At 36.3% G+C, this 17,898-nt stretch overlaps 1 protein-coding gene across 2 annotated transcripts in view; it reads right to left on the bottom strand.

Annotated features, from left to right (window-relative positions):
* MAN1A1 (mannosidase alpha class 1A member 1) overlaps positions 1-17,898 on the bottom strand; it is a 173,356-nt gene that overhangs the window by 13,660 nt on the left and 141,798 nt on the right. For both annotated transcript variants that reach the window (XM_067702249.1, XM_067702248.1), the window contains 3 exons: positions 12,745-12,860; positions 2,660-2,879; positions 1,724-1,896 (listed from right to left, as the gene is read on the bottom strand). In XM_067702249.1, coding sequence (XP_067558350.1) covers positions 1,724-1,896; positions 2,660-2,879; positions 12,745-12,860 — 509 coding nt within the window. The remainder of the gene's footprint in view (positions 1-1,723; positions 1,897-2,659; positions 2,880-12,744; positions 12,861-17,898) is intronic.

The raw sequence follows: 17,898 nt of genomic DNA, 5'->3' as shown, positions 1-17,898 counted from the left end.
TTCTTCCACTTTTGATCAATCTGTTATATACTTTTCACACTTTAACGTCTCTAAAATTGGCAATGTCATAATTTAATTGGTAGTGTTGTGCTTTCTTAATGGCATATAAAATGGTGTTTCTTATCAGTTACGGTGTTTTATATTTGATGAAATATGTTATTACTGATATTTTCAATTTAAACTGATTTGCAAGGTGAGTATTAACCTTAATTTCTTTGCTGGCCTATTGAAGACCAAAATAATTCCCAATCACCAAGGCTTAGATGAACCTCAATTTTAATATACTTTTTTCAGAGGAAAAAACACAAACTTAAAGAAACTGAAATTACAACTGACTAACCATAATTAGAAAATTATGCCAAAAAAAAGAGGCCTAAAAAATTGCTATTACTTAAAATGGTTGACAACTGGTTATAAGACACACATTAAATGAAGAGGGTTAATAAGCAAGATTCATCAATGGCTTCCTGAGATATCAGATAAATTTCACATAAAGGCAATATTCATTTTAGATTTCCCGAGAGAAGTTATTCCTAATGGTTTTAAAAGACAGATAACTTTCTAACAAAGAGTGCTAGACAATAAGAGAATGTAATTAAAGCATTTGCTTGTTCTTATCCCCTGAATTCCCTCTCACTCCTTTTGGAATAATAGCTCTTAAAATTAGACGTTGTGGACTTCCCTGGTGGCGCAGTGGTTGGGAGTCTGCCTGCTGATGCAGGGGATGTGCGTTTGTGCCCCGGTCCGGGAGGATCCCACGTGCCGCGGAGCAGCTGGGCCCGTGAACCCGCGTACCGCAAAAAAGAAAAAAAAAAATTAGACGTTGTTTGATGTATATCCTGAAGGGCGCCTCTGCTGGCATTCAGCACACAAAGTGTTCAACAGATTAGTTTAGGAAGATGATACACCATATTCAGCAGGAAGAGACTCAAGAAGTGACAAAGACAATTCAAATAACACACTGGACAGATATGAAGCTTATGGATATTCAGAGAACCCTGAGACTAGTGTCGGAATATTCTTGTACAAAGTAGCTCTTCTACAGGTACTTTCTAAAATTTAGCTCTAAGTAGCTAAGTTACTCTAACTAAAAGCATATTTTATCATTTTCATGCCCAAAGACTAAAAGAAGCAATCACACAGTGGTTTCTTGAAACAGAGAGCAGGTTGGGGTAACTATTCCCAAGTTGCCCGTAATCCTTTGTGGAATTAACTGATCACCTTTTTCATAGTCATGAGAACTTAATTTTATAATATGCCTTTCTAGATTGCTCCTTCAACACCAGAGTAGGTATATTTATATCACTGTTACATAAAGCAAAGCTGAAGCCAGGGATATAGGATGACTTAACTGAAAACACTCAGTCTTGAATGGAAAAATGGCTGGTCAAAACTTTAAAAATCATAGAAAAGTTGATATGCTAGATTTATAGGTATGACTGAACATTTTTTCCACAGACATTTTTCTTTCTTTTTTTTTTTTTGCGGTACGCGGGCCTCTCACTGTTGTGGCCTCTCCCGTTGCGGAGCACAGGCTCCGGACGCACAGGCTCAGCGGCCATGGCTCACGGGCCCAGCCGCTCCGCGGCATGTGGGATCTTCCCGGACTGGGGCATGAACCCGTGTCCCCTGCATCGGCAGGCGGACTCTCAACCACTGCGCCACCAGGGAAGCCCCCCACAGACATTTTTCTATAAGAAACATAAGCAAACTAAAACGTCACCTCTACAGCTTCCCAGGCCCATTTCCTGTATTTTGGATCATGAGTCAGTCGCCACATGTACATGTAAGTCTCAACAACTTCTGGCCGTAGGATGTAGTATTTTTCATTTTGCCTCGTAGCAATGGCTTCAACACCGCCATCGAATCTGAAAGCTTCTGGTCCCAGTTTCACAACTAAAGGAGATGCAATGGAGGACAAAGGTTATTGTCCTAGACAATGTTTAGTGTCTATAACTTAAATGAAACTAGAAAGTATCTTACAACATTCAAGAGAGGTGCCAAAACAATCATTTTAAGGAATAATTATAAACACTGTATAATAAGCAATATTCAATATACCTTTATAATTTATTCATTGAAAAGAGTCCATTTTAGAAAATGCTAATGATCCCTTATTTTCTTTCATTTAACCACCATTTACTGAGCACCCACTGGGTAGGTGCAAAGCACCACCTTATTAGTGAGCTAGAAAATCAGTGGTTGAGAATTCTAAGTCATTATGTCATAAAGGTTATTTAGTATTTGTACATCAAACTCCTATTTTTATAAGAAGGCCTCCAGACTCATCATATATTTCATGGAGATTCTGGGAAGATTAATAATGGTTTATAGCATACCAAGTTTCTTTTGTACTGGGACAGAGACTCTCACCCAATGTTATTTACCTAAAGCAGGGCCAATAAGTTAGACAGACTTAACCCTTTATGGCCTGGATTTTTGTTTCTTGGTAAACTAAAGGTAAATATTTTTATATAGAAGAGTAATGCCTCTTAAAGTAAAAACAGAAATTCCTTTAAGATATTAATCATGATCATCAAGTTTCATCAGGCATGGTGGATGTTCTTTTGATGGCAACAAATGGACAAAATGGACAAAGTTCCTTACTGAATGAAATAAAAAGCACATAGACTGTGTATGAAGAGTAACAGGTACTCACATGTGCGATTGTAAGATTCATGACAGGTACGGGCAATTTCAGCCCCGAGTTGAAGGTAGTGTTGGGTCAGGCCTTCAGGAGCGTCATCTGCCCCGAGGGCAAACATGCCTCCCGCAAAGCAGGTCAGGTGGCCCATCTTGTGTTCCAGGAGGCCCCCTTTCCATTCTGCGATGTAAGTCAGTCCGTTACGTGACTTCCGGATCAAGTGAGTCTCAATTGCCTGAAAATAATACTTATTTTCAACGTTTTGTAATCTCTTCTCAGATTTATACCAAAAACACCATAACATTAAAAAAAATAAAAAAATATAAAACATCACTCACGACTGATTTGAGTTTGTTACTACAAATCCAATTCGACCTGAAATTTCATGTTATTGCGCTCTGTATATGTCCTCTAGTCTATGCCTTATTAGTTTGGTTAGTTATAATGAACACTGTTGGGCCAGCCCAGTAGGCTTTTCTCAGTTGCATGCCCAAACACCTGTAGTCCTCATGCTGAAAAAGCTGTTTCCTTTTCAAAGACAGGCCACTGGTATAGTGGTAGGAGCTGCTTTACTGCATTTCCATTTTCACAAATGGAGAAACAACACAAAGCACAGGCTCTACCATGAATGGTGAACAGACCATATTTGTGTATAAAATCCAGGCTGGTGGTATTACCCCTCCTTTCTCTCTCTTAGGCTTGGAGGGGTAGCAAAACAGAGTGGGAAAAAGGAGCTGTTCTTGAGTCAATCAGATTGCTTGGCTTCAAATTCCAGCTCTGACACTTACTATCTGTAAACTTTGTGGGTAATTTGCTTACTGTATCCTTAAATCTCAGTGTCTTTATGCATAAAATGGGAATAGTAGTATCCACTGTGAAAACTGCAATATTTTGTTTATAAAGCAGTCAGTACTGTGATTAGCACTTGATAAAGGTCATTTATAATCGTTACATCTCCACTGTGGTAACACATGAATTAAATTCCTCCTTAATAATTCTTTTAAAAAACATTAATATACAATGAATAAGTATTTTTTTTAAAAAAAGAATAAAGGTCTGTAAATTTGGGAGAAATGATGTTTACAAAAGTGGCTTGTTAAACACCTTTTATTTCTGCCCCAGGACTGTTGATATTCTTTTGAACAAACAAAATACAATAAGCCCTTTTTTAAAAAAAAAAAAACCCCAAAATTGTAGTGTAAGTGCTTGGCATTACTATTTTTAATTACTTTAACAGGAAATGCTCCCCTACAGCCCCAATTACTTCTTGGAAGGAGAAGGGCTATGATTGTGTCTACAACTGTTATACTATTATAAAAAAAGAGAGGATTTTAGGAATCACATTTGGGAATACAGGCATAGCTCATTTTATTGAGTCTTGCTTTATTGTGCTTTGCAGATACTGCATTTTTCACAAATGGAAGTTTTGCAGTGACCCTGTGTCAAGCAAGTCTATCAGCGCTGTTTTTCCAACAGCATTTGCTCTTTTCATGTCTCGATGTCACATTTTGATAATCTGCAATACTTCAAACTTTTTCATTATTATTATATTCGTTAGGGTGATCTGTATCAGTGATCTTTAACGTTACTATTACAACTCACTGAAGACTCAGATGACGGTTAGCATTTTTTAACTAAGGTAAGTACATTGTTTTTTTAGACATATTGCTATTGTACATTAAACAGCCTAGAGTATAGTGTAAATATTAAGTTTACATGCACGGGGCAACCAAAAATTTCATGTGACTTGCTCTACTGTGTTATTCACTTTATTGCAGTGGTCTGGAACTGAACCCACAATATCTCCAAGGCATGCCTGTGGTAGATAGAGACAAAACTTGTGATACAGAAGAATGAATGAAAATGAATGCATAGGTAGATAAAACCTCTCCTTCCTTTATTGGAAATAAACAAATGAAACCAAGATGGTAAGAAATAAATGAACGCACTACTGTGCACATTAACTGTGGTTAAGCTAATTTTATTGATGGTCTAGTTATTACATTAATATTTCATTCTTATTTAATGCAACTGAACATCTTAGCTATTTATACTTCTCATAGCACAAATTGCAGTAAAGTCCTTCAAGCAGATACTTGTTCATCACCCAAGAAATTATTCTTTCTACATGGCAAGAGTAATAGCTTTTGAGCATGCATTAGGGAAATATTATTACCCTGTTACAGATCCTGAATAAAGTACTATATTATTTTTGGCATGATTCTGACCAAGTTGCTATCTCTCAAAATAAATTACAACGACGTTCCAAGACTTTTAAAACAATGTTTGTGTGGCAATGGGAAAATGTAAATAAATATACAGGAGGAAAAAACAGTCTTTAGTGGCTCTAAAAAATTTTGTGTCAAGCCTACAGAGAATTGATTAGGAAAAAAGGGTATTGTATATTTTGTGATTTCATCCTTCTATATTTGAAAAAAATTAGTTGGCTGTGCCTATAGAATCCTAAATGCCTAATACATCACCTGCCCAGGTATCATTCACTCCAATGGACTTTCTTGCAGCATGAGCAACCACCACTATGGATTCTTAGTATGGCCTCCAGATGAGGCCATAACAGCCAGTTGAAAACTCAAAGTATTTCGTTATTAACACAACGAAAGAAAACATGCCACTCTGGGATTAAATGATTTCCAAAATGCACTGGAAGCTAAAACTGATGGACTACATCTCCAGTAACTCAACTGTCCAGAACAATATTGTAAGGCATCCTCTCTTTCATAATAATGATATTTTAAAGTACAAGCAATACAAAGAAACTTTACTATGTAAGACACGACTACTTCTTAAAATCAGAAGCGTAACTGTTTTAGCTTTGCTTTCTATGTTGAAAACACACAATGGATTGAAAGTGTTTTTACTATTAAGAGAAAGAGGAAACACTTTGACTTCATTTGCTCTTAATGGATTTTCCTGTCAATGGTTTGTCTAAATACAATGTGCTAAAAGCTGTGTGGGTATAGTTCTCAAAATGGGAGGAAAAGTATTTCAAAGAGTATTTTAAAGTTGTCTTTCCTGGAACATCAAGATCCTAGGGGGCCACTTTAAAATTAGAATAATTAAAATGTCTGCCAGGACTGTAATTAAAAATGACATAATGGAAACCATACTGTATGGAGAACTCCCTGGTTTAAAACCTGAAACCTCATAGGAATGAAGAAAAATAAACCTGAGAGGCCATATGGACCATATCCTAGTTTGCTTTTAATGTTTATCATGTCCTTTAAGGGCTGTGTGAAATGAAGGCCAATGTTCTAACTAAGGTGTCTGGTTCCTATATGTGAAATAGTAAAGAGTTGTGTCTGCTCTACTTAGTCAAGTTCATTACTGACCTTGGAGGGAACCAACGTAATATTAAATCCAGTCAACTAGAGCAGTGCAAGTTGTATTTATATTTAAACAATTAAGTTGGTCTATTGTAAAATCACCCAGAATTCCCTTTAGGGACACTTACTTTAGAACAATGGCAACATCACTGGAATTACAAATATCCATTTTTTCCCCTAAGAATTATTATTATTATTATTTTTTTTTTGCGGTATGCGGGCCTCTCACTGTTGGGGCCTCTCCCGTTGCGGAGCACAGGCTCTGGACGCACAGACTCAGCGGCCATGGCTCACAGGCCTAGCCGCTCCGCGGCACGTGGGATCTTCCCGGACCGGGGCACGATCCCATGTCCCTGCATCAGCAGGCGGACTCTCAACCACTGCGCCACCAGGGAAGCCCTATTATTATTATTTTTTAAAAATTCTAATTTCATATCTAAACTATGTAAGAGGCTGAGCCCAACAGGACATCTCCCACATAAGGCCACTTCTCTAAGATTAGGATATGTAAGTTACCTACCCAACACATAGAAATAAACATAGAGAATTGGGAAAAGGGGGAGACAGAGAAATATGATCCAAATGAAGGAACAAGACATAGCTTCAGAAAAAGAACCAAAGTAGAGATAAGCAATATACCTGATAAAGAGTTCAAAGTAATGATCATAAAGATGCTCACTGAACTCAAGAGAAGAATGGATAAATACAGTGAGAATTTCAACAACAAAGAGTTAGAAAATATTAGGAAGAAACAGAGCTGAAGAACACAATAACGGAAATAAAAAAATATACTAGAAGGAATAAACAGTACGTTAGATGATACAGAGGAATGAATTAGTGATCTGGAAGACAGAGTAGTAGAAATCACACAAAGTTGAACAGAAAGGAGATTAAAAAAAGAAATTAAAAAGTGAGGTTAATCTAAGAGATCTCTGGCACAACATCAAGCATACTAACATTTGCATTACAGGGTCCAAGGAGGAGAAGAGGGACAGGAAGGGACAGGGAACTTATCTGAAGAAACAATGGCTAAAAACTTACCTAACCTGGGAAAGGAAACAAACATCCAGGCCCAGGAAGCACAGAAAGTCCCAAACAAGACACACCAAGGCACATCATAATTAAAATGGTAAAAATTAAAGATAAAGACTCTTAAAAGCAGCAAGAGAAGGGCAACTAGTTACCTACAAGAAAACTCTTATGAAACTATCAGATGTCTCCTCAGCAGAAACACTGCAGGCCAGAAAGGAGTGGCACAATATATCGAAAGTGATGAAAGGGAAAAGCCTATAACAAGGAATACTCTTCTTAGCAAAGTTATCATTCAGATTTGAAAGAGAGATAAAGAGTTACAAACAAGCAAAAGTTCAAAGAATTTAGCACCACTAAACTAGCTTTATAAGAAATGTTAAAGGGACTCCTCTAAGCAGAAAAGAAAAGGCCACAACTAGAAATATAAAAATTATGAGAGGAAAAACATCACTGGTAAAGACAAGCAGATAGTAAAGGTAGTCGATCAACCACATAAAGCTAGTAAGAAGGTTAAAAAACAAAAGTAGTAAAATCTTATATATCCATAATAAGTAGTATGGATACACAAAACAAAAAGATGTAAAATATGACATCAAAAACATTACATGTGGTGGGGGAAATAAAAATGTAGAGTGGTTAGAACGTATTCAAGCTTAAGAGATCATCAACTTAAAATAATCATATATACATATAAATGATGTTCAATATGAACCTCTTGGTAATTACAAACCAAAAACCTATAATAGATACACACACTCAAAAAAGAGGAAGGAACACAACATAAAGCTAAAGAATGTAATCAAATCACAAGGGAAGAGAGCAAAAGAATAAGAAAGAAACAAAAAAGAACTACGAAAACAATGAACAAAATGGCAAAAAGTACATACGTATAATAATTATTTCAAGTGTAAATGGACTAAATGCTCTTATCAAAAGACATAGAGTGGCTGAATGGATGAAAAATCAAGACCCATTTATATGCTGCCTACAAGAGACTCATTTCAGATCTAAAGGCACACAGACTGATAGATAAAAAAGGTTATTCCATGCAAATGGAAATGGAAAGAAATCTGGAAGCAATACCATATCAGACAAAACAGAATTGAAACAAAGACTGTAAAAAGAAACAAAAAAGGACATTACATGATCAAGGGATCAATCCAAGATGAAGATATAATAATTGTAAATATATATGCTCCCAACATAAGACCACTTAAATACATAAGCAAATATTAACAAACATAAAGGGAGAAATTGACAGTAACACAATAATAGTAAGAGACTTAAACATCCCACTCACATCAATAGGCAGGTCATCCAGAAAGAAAATAAGGAAACACTGACCTTAAGTGACACATTAGACCAAAGAGACTTAATAAATAGATAATTTAAGAAAACTGAGATTATATCAAGCAACTTTTCTCACCACAACGCTATGAGACTATAAATAAACTACAAGAAAAAATGCAAAAAAACATAAACATGTGGAGGCTAAACAGTACACTAGCAACAACCAGTGGATCACTGAAGAAATCAAAGAAGAAATAAAAAAATACCTGGAGACAAGTGAAAATGTAATCACACTGATCTAAAATCTATGGGACACAGAAAAAGCAGTTCTAAGAGGGAAGTTTATAGCAATACAAGCCTACATCAGGAGACAAGAAAAATCTCAAATAAACAACCTAAACTTACACCCAAAGGAAACAGAAAAAGAACAAAAACCCAAAGTTAGTAGAGCAGAAATAAATAAAATAGAGACCAAAAAACCACAATAATAGAAAAGATCAAAGAAACTAAGATCTGGTTCTTTGAAAAGATAAACAAAATTGATAAACCTTTAGCCAGACTCATCAAGAAAAAAAGAGAGGGCCCAAATAAATGAATCAGAAATGAAAGAGGAGCAGTTAAAATGTACCATGGAAATAAAAAGGATCATAAGAGATTACTATGAACATTTATATGCCAATAAAATGGACAACCTAGAAGAAATGAAAAAACTTCTAGAAATATATAATCTCCTAAGATGGAATTGGAAATATAAATAGAAAATATTAATAGACCAATTACCAGTAAAAAAACTGAATCAGTAATATAAAAAAAAGTTCCAACAAACAAAAGTTTGGAATCAGTTGGCTTCATGGGTGAATTCTACCAAACATTTAGAGAAGAGTTAACACCTATTCTTCTCAAACTATTCCAAAAACTGAAGAAGAAGGAATGCTTCTGAAATTCTATACGGCCAGTTTTACCCTGATACCAAAACAAAACAAAACAAAACAAACAAAAAAAATACAGGCCAATATGAGTGATCAACATAGATGATAAAATCCTCAACAAAATATTAGCAAACCAAATTCAACAATAAATGAAATGGATCATACACCATGATCAAGTGGGATTTATCCCAGGGATGTGAGGATGGTGTAATATCTGCAAATCAATCAATGTGCTATACTACATTAACAAATTGGAGAATAAAACTCATATGATCATCTCAATAGATGTAGAAAAAGCTTTTGACAAAATTCAACATCCATTTATGATAAAAACTCTCAACAAAGTAGATACAGAGGGGATATATCTCAAGATAATTAAGCCCATATATGACAAATCTATAGCCAACAGCATAATAAATGATAAAAAGCTGAAAGCAAGAAGATCAGGAACAAGGCACGGATGCCCATTCTTGTCACTTTTATTCAACATAGTTTTGGAAGGCCTAGCCACAGCAAATAGACAAGAAAAAGAATAAAAGAAGTCCAAATTGGAAAGGAAAAAGTAAAACTGTCACTTTTTGCAGATGACATACTATATATAGAAAAATCCTAAAGACACTACCAAAGAAGCAGGACTGGGCTTCCCTGGTGGCGCAGTGGTTGAGAGTCCATCTGCCGATGCAGGGGACACGGGTTTGTGCCCCGGTCCGGGAGGATCCCACATGCCGCGGAGGGGCTGGGCCTGTGAGCCATGGCCGCTGAGCCTGCAAGTCCGGAGCCTGTGGCCCGCAACGGGAGAGGCCGCAACAGTGAGAGGCCCGCGTACCGCAAAAAAAAAAAAAAAAAAGGACTAATAAATAAATTCAGTAAAATTGCAGGATACAAAATTAATATACAGGTATCTGTTGCATTTCTATACACTAATAACAGACTATAAGAAAGATAAATTAATAAAACAATCCCATTTATGACTGCATAAAAAGTGTAAAATACCTAGGAATATATCTAATCAAAGAGGTAAAAGACTTGTACTCTGAAAAGTATAAGACATCAATGAAAGAAACTGAAGACAACACAAGCAAATGAGAAGATATACCATGGTCATGGATTGGAAGAATAAATATTGTTAAAATGACCATACTACCCGAGGCAATCAACAGATTCAATGCAATCCCTATCAAAATACCAAAGACATTTTTTATAGAACCAGAACAAATAATTCTAAAATTTGTATGGAACCACAAAAGATCCCAAATAATCAAACCAATCTTGAGAAAGAAGAACAAAGCTGGAGGTATTAGATGCTCTCCTTTCAAACTATACTACAAAGCTACAGTAATAAAAACAGTACGGTACAGTCACAAAAACAGACACATAGATCAATGGAACAGAATAGAGAGCCCAGAAATAAACCCATGCTTATGTGGTCAATTAATCTATGATAAAGGATGAAAGAATATACAGTGAGAAAAAGATAGCCTCTTCAATAAATGGTGATGGGAAAACTGGACAGCTACATGCAAGAGAATCAAACTGGACTACTTTTTCACACCATATATAAAAATAAATTCAAAATTGATTAAAGATTTAAGTGTAGACCTGAAACTTTAAAACTCCTAGAAGAAAACACTGGCAGTGCACTCTTTTGACATTGGTCTTAGCAATATATATATATATATCTATATACACATATAGATATGTGTGTGTGTGTGTGTGTGTGTGTGTGTATATATATATATATATTTTTTGATCTGTCTCCTCAGGGGCGGAAAATAAAATAAAAAATAAACAAGTGAGACTACAACAAACTAAAAAGCTTTTGCACAGTGAAGGAAACTAACAACAAAAAAAAAAGTGAAAAGGCCACCTACTAAATGGGAGAAGATACTTGAAAATGTATCTGATAAGAGATTAATATCCAAAATACACAAAGAACTCATACAACTCAACAAATAACCAGATTAAAATGGACAAAAGACCTGAATAGACATTTTTCCAAAGGAGATGGAAGGCAGAGAGACGGCCAACAGACACATGAAAAGATGCTCAAGATCACTAATCATCAGGGAAATGCAAATGAAAATCACAATGAGATAACATCTCACACCTGTCAGAATGGCTATCATCACAGACAACAAATAACATGTGTTGGTGAGGATATGAAGAAAAGGGAATCCTTGTGCACTATTTTGGGATTGTAAATTGGTGCAGCCACTATAAAACTGCCATATGATCCAGCGATTTCACTTTAGGGTATTTATCTGAAGAAAACAAAAACACGAATATGGAAAGATATATGCACCTGCATGTTCACTGCTGCATTTTTTCCCATAGCCAAGAAATGGAAGCAACCTAAGTGTTCAAATGGGTGGTTGCCAGAGGGGAGGGGGATGAGGGAGCAGGAGAAATAAGTGAAGAGGATTAAGAGGTACAAACCTCCAATTATAAAATAAGCCACAGGGATGCAATATACAGCATAAGGAATATGGTCAATAATATTGTAATAACTTTGTATGGGGACAGACGGTTACTAGACTCATTGTGGTGATAATTTCATAACATATTCAAATGTCAAATCACTATATAGTACACCTGAAACTAACATAATATCATACATCAACTACACTTCACTTAAAAAAGAACTATTTAAACTAACACAACATTGTTAATATAAAATAAAAATTTAAAAAAACTATTTAAGGAAACAAACACTACATAAAGTATCTACCTAACACACTACTTAGTACACAGAAGGTAATTCAAATATTTATTCACTCTCATTCCTCCTCCATCACAAAGGACCTTTGAAAACTATTAATAATCTTCAATTAAATATTAGTTTGGTTAGTTCAGATTTTTTTTTTTTGCAGTACGCGGGACTCTCACTGTTGTGGCCTCTCCCCATTGCGGAGCACAGGCTCCGGATACGCAGGCTCAGCGGCCATGACTCATGGGCCCAGCTGCTCCGCGGCATATGGGATCTTCCCGGACCGGGGCACAAACCCGTGTCCCCTGCATCGGCAGGCGGACTCTCAACCACTGCGCCACCAGGGAAGCTCGCAGATTTTTGTTTGAAAGTACTATTTATCTCTGGAGGTAAGTTTACTTCAAAGGGAGGTAACCATTAGCATTGTCTGTAATCTCGGGCAATTTTAACTTCCTCAATTTTTAGAATATATAATAAATTCAGGATTTTTTCCTCTCCATAATTTTAACTGTGACTCTAATAGGAACTCATACTTGTTGAAGAAAAATACCCTTTTTAAGATGTGTGAATCTTAACTGAGGTTTGAACCATGGAAAAAACTTTTAACTACCCTATTAGAACTAAACATTATCAAGTATGATTATTATTGTTATAATTATATTAGCACATATTGAACTCTATCTAACTGGAAACATTTTTTAACCCACTCAGGTAGTATTCCATTTTTTCATTAAAGCTTGATTAATATGCAAGTTATAAGTTAGTTGAGTGGCAACGATGATTTAAATTTGGGTTTACCTTAACAGCATCGAAATACATCTTCTTAGCTTGTAGATCTGTCTTGTCAGACATTAACCATGCCTTTAGCAAATATTCATAAAAGCTGTCTCCAAGTCCTCCAACTGATACGTGATCTGCAAAGAGAGGGAAATGAATTTTAGACTGATTCAGACTTTAATTCAGATAATGCAGTAAAATCATATTAGTAACTAGGATGCAAAACCGTTAAGTCAACTGCAACTCAATGTAACATTTAAATTCCAACAAATCTCGTTTTCGAAAGATATTCTGAAATGAGCTGATGTGCTGTTAACTAATGTGATATACTTTAAATAATTACCAATACAGTTTTGTAAACATGCAGATAAAAAATATATAATCAACCCTAATTCTAAAACTCTGTTTCTTTAGTAAAAATACCAAATTAAAATGTTTCACCATATTCAAATATATTTTTAATTGCTTTATCTCTCAATAATAAACTATGTCAAAGCTGTGAGTATCATCAAATCTTAAAAAAAACAACAACAACAAAAAGTGGCTTGCAATATAACCAGAAGCTCCTCAGCTTCTTGTATTATAATTTTTATTATTTGATAGGTTTCGTAGTGTTATTAATCTGAAGGGTCAAAATCCTTTGAGAGAGGTAAGAAAGAAGACAGGGCAGGAGAAGTGTTTCTTTTTAATACAGTCAGCCCTCCATATCTGTAGGTTCCCCATCAGTAGGTTCAATCAACTGTGGATTGAAAATATGATAAAAAAATTCTAGGAAGTTCCAAAAAGCAAAAGTTCAACTTGCCATGCACAGCCAAATACTATTTACATGGCATTTACATTGTATTTACATAGCATTTACATTGTATTAGGTATTATAAATAATCTAGAGATGATTTAAAGTATCTGGAGGATATGCATAGGTTATATGCAAATACTGTGCCATTTTACATAAGGGACTTGAGCATCCGTGAATTTTGGTATCCCTGGGGTCCTGAAACCAATCCCCTGCAGATAGGGAAGAATCAATGTACTCCATTCCTACAGCCCCCCTCCACTGTCATTTATTATGCCAGATCCACTACATATTTATATTATTGCTATACAAACAGTCTTTGACTTATAGGTAGGTAATCCTCATTAAAAGTGAGAAAACTGAGGCTTAGAGGGGCTAAATGAGATGACATTGGTAGGTGCCAGCTAACTCTTCAGCCCACACAGGGTCTCAAACTTGGAATCACTTGCTCTCTAACATATAACACTAAATGTACATATTCTTTTGCCTACTGTTTGAATTAATACTGTTACTTTTCAAGCATATTTACCTACAAAAACAAAGACATACTCTCTTTGAAATATCATTCCTAGAATTCATAGAGAATTTGCGCATTAATAAGATAGTCTTATTTGGGAAATTTGCATTTGAAGTTTCATAACTTGAAACTAACTTTATGTATCTATTAAAAAAATAAAACCTTTATTAGTTGATTTAGTTACACAAAAGTAAATTGGTTTTTATACTACTATCAAGACAATTTTCTCCTGAGTCCCACCCAATAACTCCACTTGGACATGGGGACCTAAACTTGAACAATTGAACACAGGTTAAAAGTGAATGTATTATCTTTTCCTCCTCAACCTTATCTTAGCCTTGGTCCCTATCTCACTAAGTGGTGCCATCACCCTGCCAAGTCTGCACAAGTCAGACATCAAACAGTCATTCTTTACCTCTTCTCTCCTTCGCGCCCACATTCAGTGAGTTACCGAACTCTACTAATTTTACCTCCAATGTATCTCTTAAGTCCATCTACTCCTTCCTGTCCTCACTAATATGATTCTGGCCCAGGCTACCACTATGCCCTGCCTGAGTCTGCAATGGCAAATTATCTGGTCTCCTGCACTGTGACAGCATCTTGGTATTTAAACTTATTAAAATTAAAAAAAAAAAATCAGTTCCTCAGCCATACTAGTGCTCATACATGTGGCCTGTGGCTACTGCACCGAAGAGGGAAGATACAGAACATTTCCATCATCACACAAAGTTCTGATGGCAGTGCCACTCCAATCTATTTCCCACATTAATGAATGCCAGAGCAACCCTTTTAACATGTGAATCAGATCAGCCCTTACTTGAAGCCTTCAATGATGAAGACTCAAATCCTGGGTCTCTGGAGACCTGGGAGGCCCTGTATGATCTCAATCTTCTCTATATTATCAGTCCTGCTCTATCTGCTCTCTGCCCTCTTGCTATATGGTCCCTCTTTGGGTTTCTCAAAACCATCAGGCTGCTTCCCACCTCAGGGATTCTAAAGGCATTGTTCTCTCTGTCTGAAGTGAGCTCCCTGATTCCTTTTCCCTTCATTTAGTAATCCTTATTCATATTTCATATCTGATGCCCACTAAGTTCTCTCATTGTACACTTTCTGATAGCACACATGTACCACACCTGCACTTTCATAAGATGGTGAAATTTTTTTTGTCTCCTTCATAAGATTATATGATCCAGGAGAGCAGGGACCAGACCTATTATGTTTCCCAGTCCACATCAGCTTCTAAAAAGCATCTTGCACATAGTAGGTAGTAGGTACTCAGTAAAAAATTGATGAACAAAGCAAAATTCTTTTAAGTCAGTCTTATTAAGGACTACACCTATTAAGCCCAGAAGGGCTATATGTTTAAGTAAATATGGATTTTCTTTTGCAGAAAGTCCAGAATTACAGTTTTAATTTTAATGTAAAGTTAGTCTTTTTATAATTGTAAGACTGATCCTTAAAATAGCAGTTTGAAGTGACCTTTACAATTTCCTAAATAAATCGCCACAGAAACCTCTGACATTTACAAATTAAATAGACTAAGTACTATCTCATCGATAATAAGCCCTGTTGTTATAAACATGATTGCAGGAGACAAATGCAAGTGATGTGTGGTAAAGCAAATCACTGTCCAGTTACTGTCAAAATAACGGGACTAAATGAAGTAATAGGAAATGATGGCCATGATCCAGACATGTCCTTTAGAGTTAAAGCAATGAGAGCTGAAAACTAACAGCCAGAAGCAGCTTCATTTTCTTCTTCCTTGGGTTATGATTCTATAAGGAAGGAAGAAGCAAGCTTGGGCATTTGGTGATTTTTTAAAAAAGGAAAAGGGTTTACATATTTGTTTTAATTAATGTTGCTAAGTGCTAGTTGATTTTCTATTTTCCTACCTATAAAATTTTTATATTTGGAAAGAATCAAAATAAAGGAACATAAAGGAACATAGAGGAGAAACAAGAAAAGGTCTTTTTGATAATTTAGCATATCACTCACTAAGCTTCCCCCAAGTCTGGATGACTATTTGTGTTATCTGTGTAAATATCTTAGTGGCTGTAAGAGAGAACATGCCTGATTTTATCAGCAGGAAAGGACTGTCTACTTCTAGAAAGAACATATATGGTATTCTTATTCCCAAATGTTCTAAACATAATGTGTATAATAGCTACTCAAATATTATGTTCTTTTATAAAAGGGGTAATGTATTCTTTTCTATAAAAGGGGTAATGTATTCTTTTCAATAGGATTAGGTCACATAAACGGATTCCTAATACTTAGAAAGAGGAAAAAAAATCAAAAGAATCAAGACAAAAAGGATGAAATACTCAGTATCTTCACTTCTTAATTTTATAGACTTCATCTGAATCTGAACTTCTCTCAAAGCAATCCCCCAATGATACTAGTAACACCATATTTTATAGATACACACACACACACACACACACACACACACACACACATATAATGTTGTTATTTTAACTGAAGAAGGGTGATAATTTTTCTGTTTATAAGACACGGAGCCCCATATTTGGCCTCAACAGTCAAGAGAGATTATCATTGACCAGGACCAGATGCTGCCTCTCAGCCACAACTGAGGAGCAGGAGACAAATTGTTCAGAGAGGAAAAACAGAACCATTGTTAAAAGCAGAGGCAGAGGGCTTCCCTGGTGGCGCAGTGCTTGAGAGTCCACCTGCCGATGCAGGGGACGCAGGTTCGTGCCCCGGTCCGGGAAGATCCCACATGCCGCGGAGCGGCTGGGCCCGTGAGCCGTGGCCGCTGAGCCTGCGCGTCCGGAGCCTGTGCTCCGCAACAGGAGAGGCCACAACAGTGAGAGGCCCGTGTACCGCAAAAAAAAAAAAAAGCAGAGGCAGATTGGATACGGACTGCATGAGTATTCACAAAACTCAAGTAAGCTCCTACTAGCTGTAAGACACTATGTGCTGAGTTAACAAATATGATGAAGTCACTGTCCTCAAAAGTTTTGGATCCATAGGAAGATGGGTATGTATATGAATCATTAGGAAAAGACTGTGATAGGAAAGTACCCAAAGGGTTGGGACAGAGGAGGGAGAAGGGGGCGGGCAGAGGAGAAGCGGGTGCTAACAATTTCCAAGCAGTGTCTTGAAGAAAGCCACCTAGAGGAAATGGAGATTGGGCTGGTTCTTGGTAGAGCCAGAAGTGCAGTAAAAGGGCTGAGGAAACAGCACAAGCCAAGACCTGGATGTGGCCAAGCAGACCTTGATTAAAGAATAAAAAAAAGTGTGTCTTCCTTGTGGCTGGAACACAGGATGGGGGTGTGGGAAGAGAGACAGGGGACTCATGAACCCTATTTGTTTTTCCATCAGGAATTGGCCCATAAACAATCCAATTACAAAGGGCCCTTTGTACCACGAAGCATGGCCAAATACGTAGTGTATCAGTGACCCAGAAGGTGAAGCTGGGATGTTCTAGAACAACTGACTTTTTGTCCCTCTTCATAGTGACCTCTAAATCCTATATCACAGGAAGAGAAAAGTAAATCATAGAGACTTTTCTTCAACTTTTGAAATCTTTCGTGAGAAGGAGAACTTTAAAAACGCTTGTCCTTTCAGAGAATCGTATCTAGTTATCTTGAACTCAGAAAGCTACTCAGGTTCTCTTTTATCCCAAATACTAGAGTGGCCCTCACACTTTTTAGCCTCAGCACCCTTTAACACTCTCAAAAACGAATAAGCACCCTAAAGAACTTGTTTATGTAATATCTATCAATATTTACCATATTGGAAATGAAAACAGAATTTAAAATATTTTATTAGTTTATTTAAAGTAATAATATACCCATTATATTAATATATAGATTTTTCATAAGAATATGTTACATTTTAC

The sequence above is a fragment of the Pseudorca crassidens genome, chromosome 13, assembly GCF_039906515.1.
Source record: "Pseudorca crassidens isolate mPseCra1 chromosome 13, mPseCra1.hap1, whole genome shotgun sequence".
Classification (NCBI taxonomy): domain Eukaryota; kingdom Metazoa; phylum Chordata; class Mammalia; order Artiodactyla; family Delphinidae; genus Pseudorca; species Pseudorca crassidens.
This window is presented reverse-complemented; position numbering and strand designations above follow the sequence as displayed.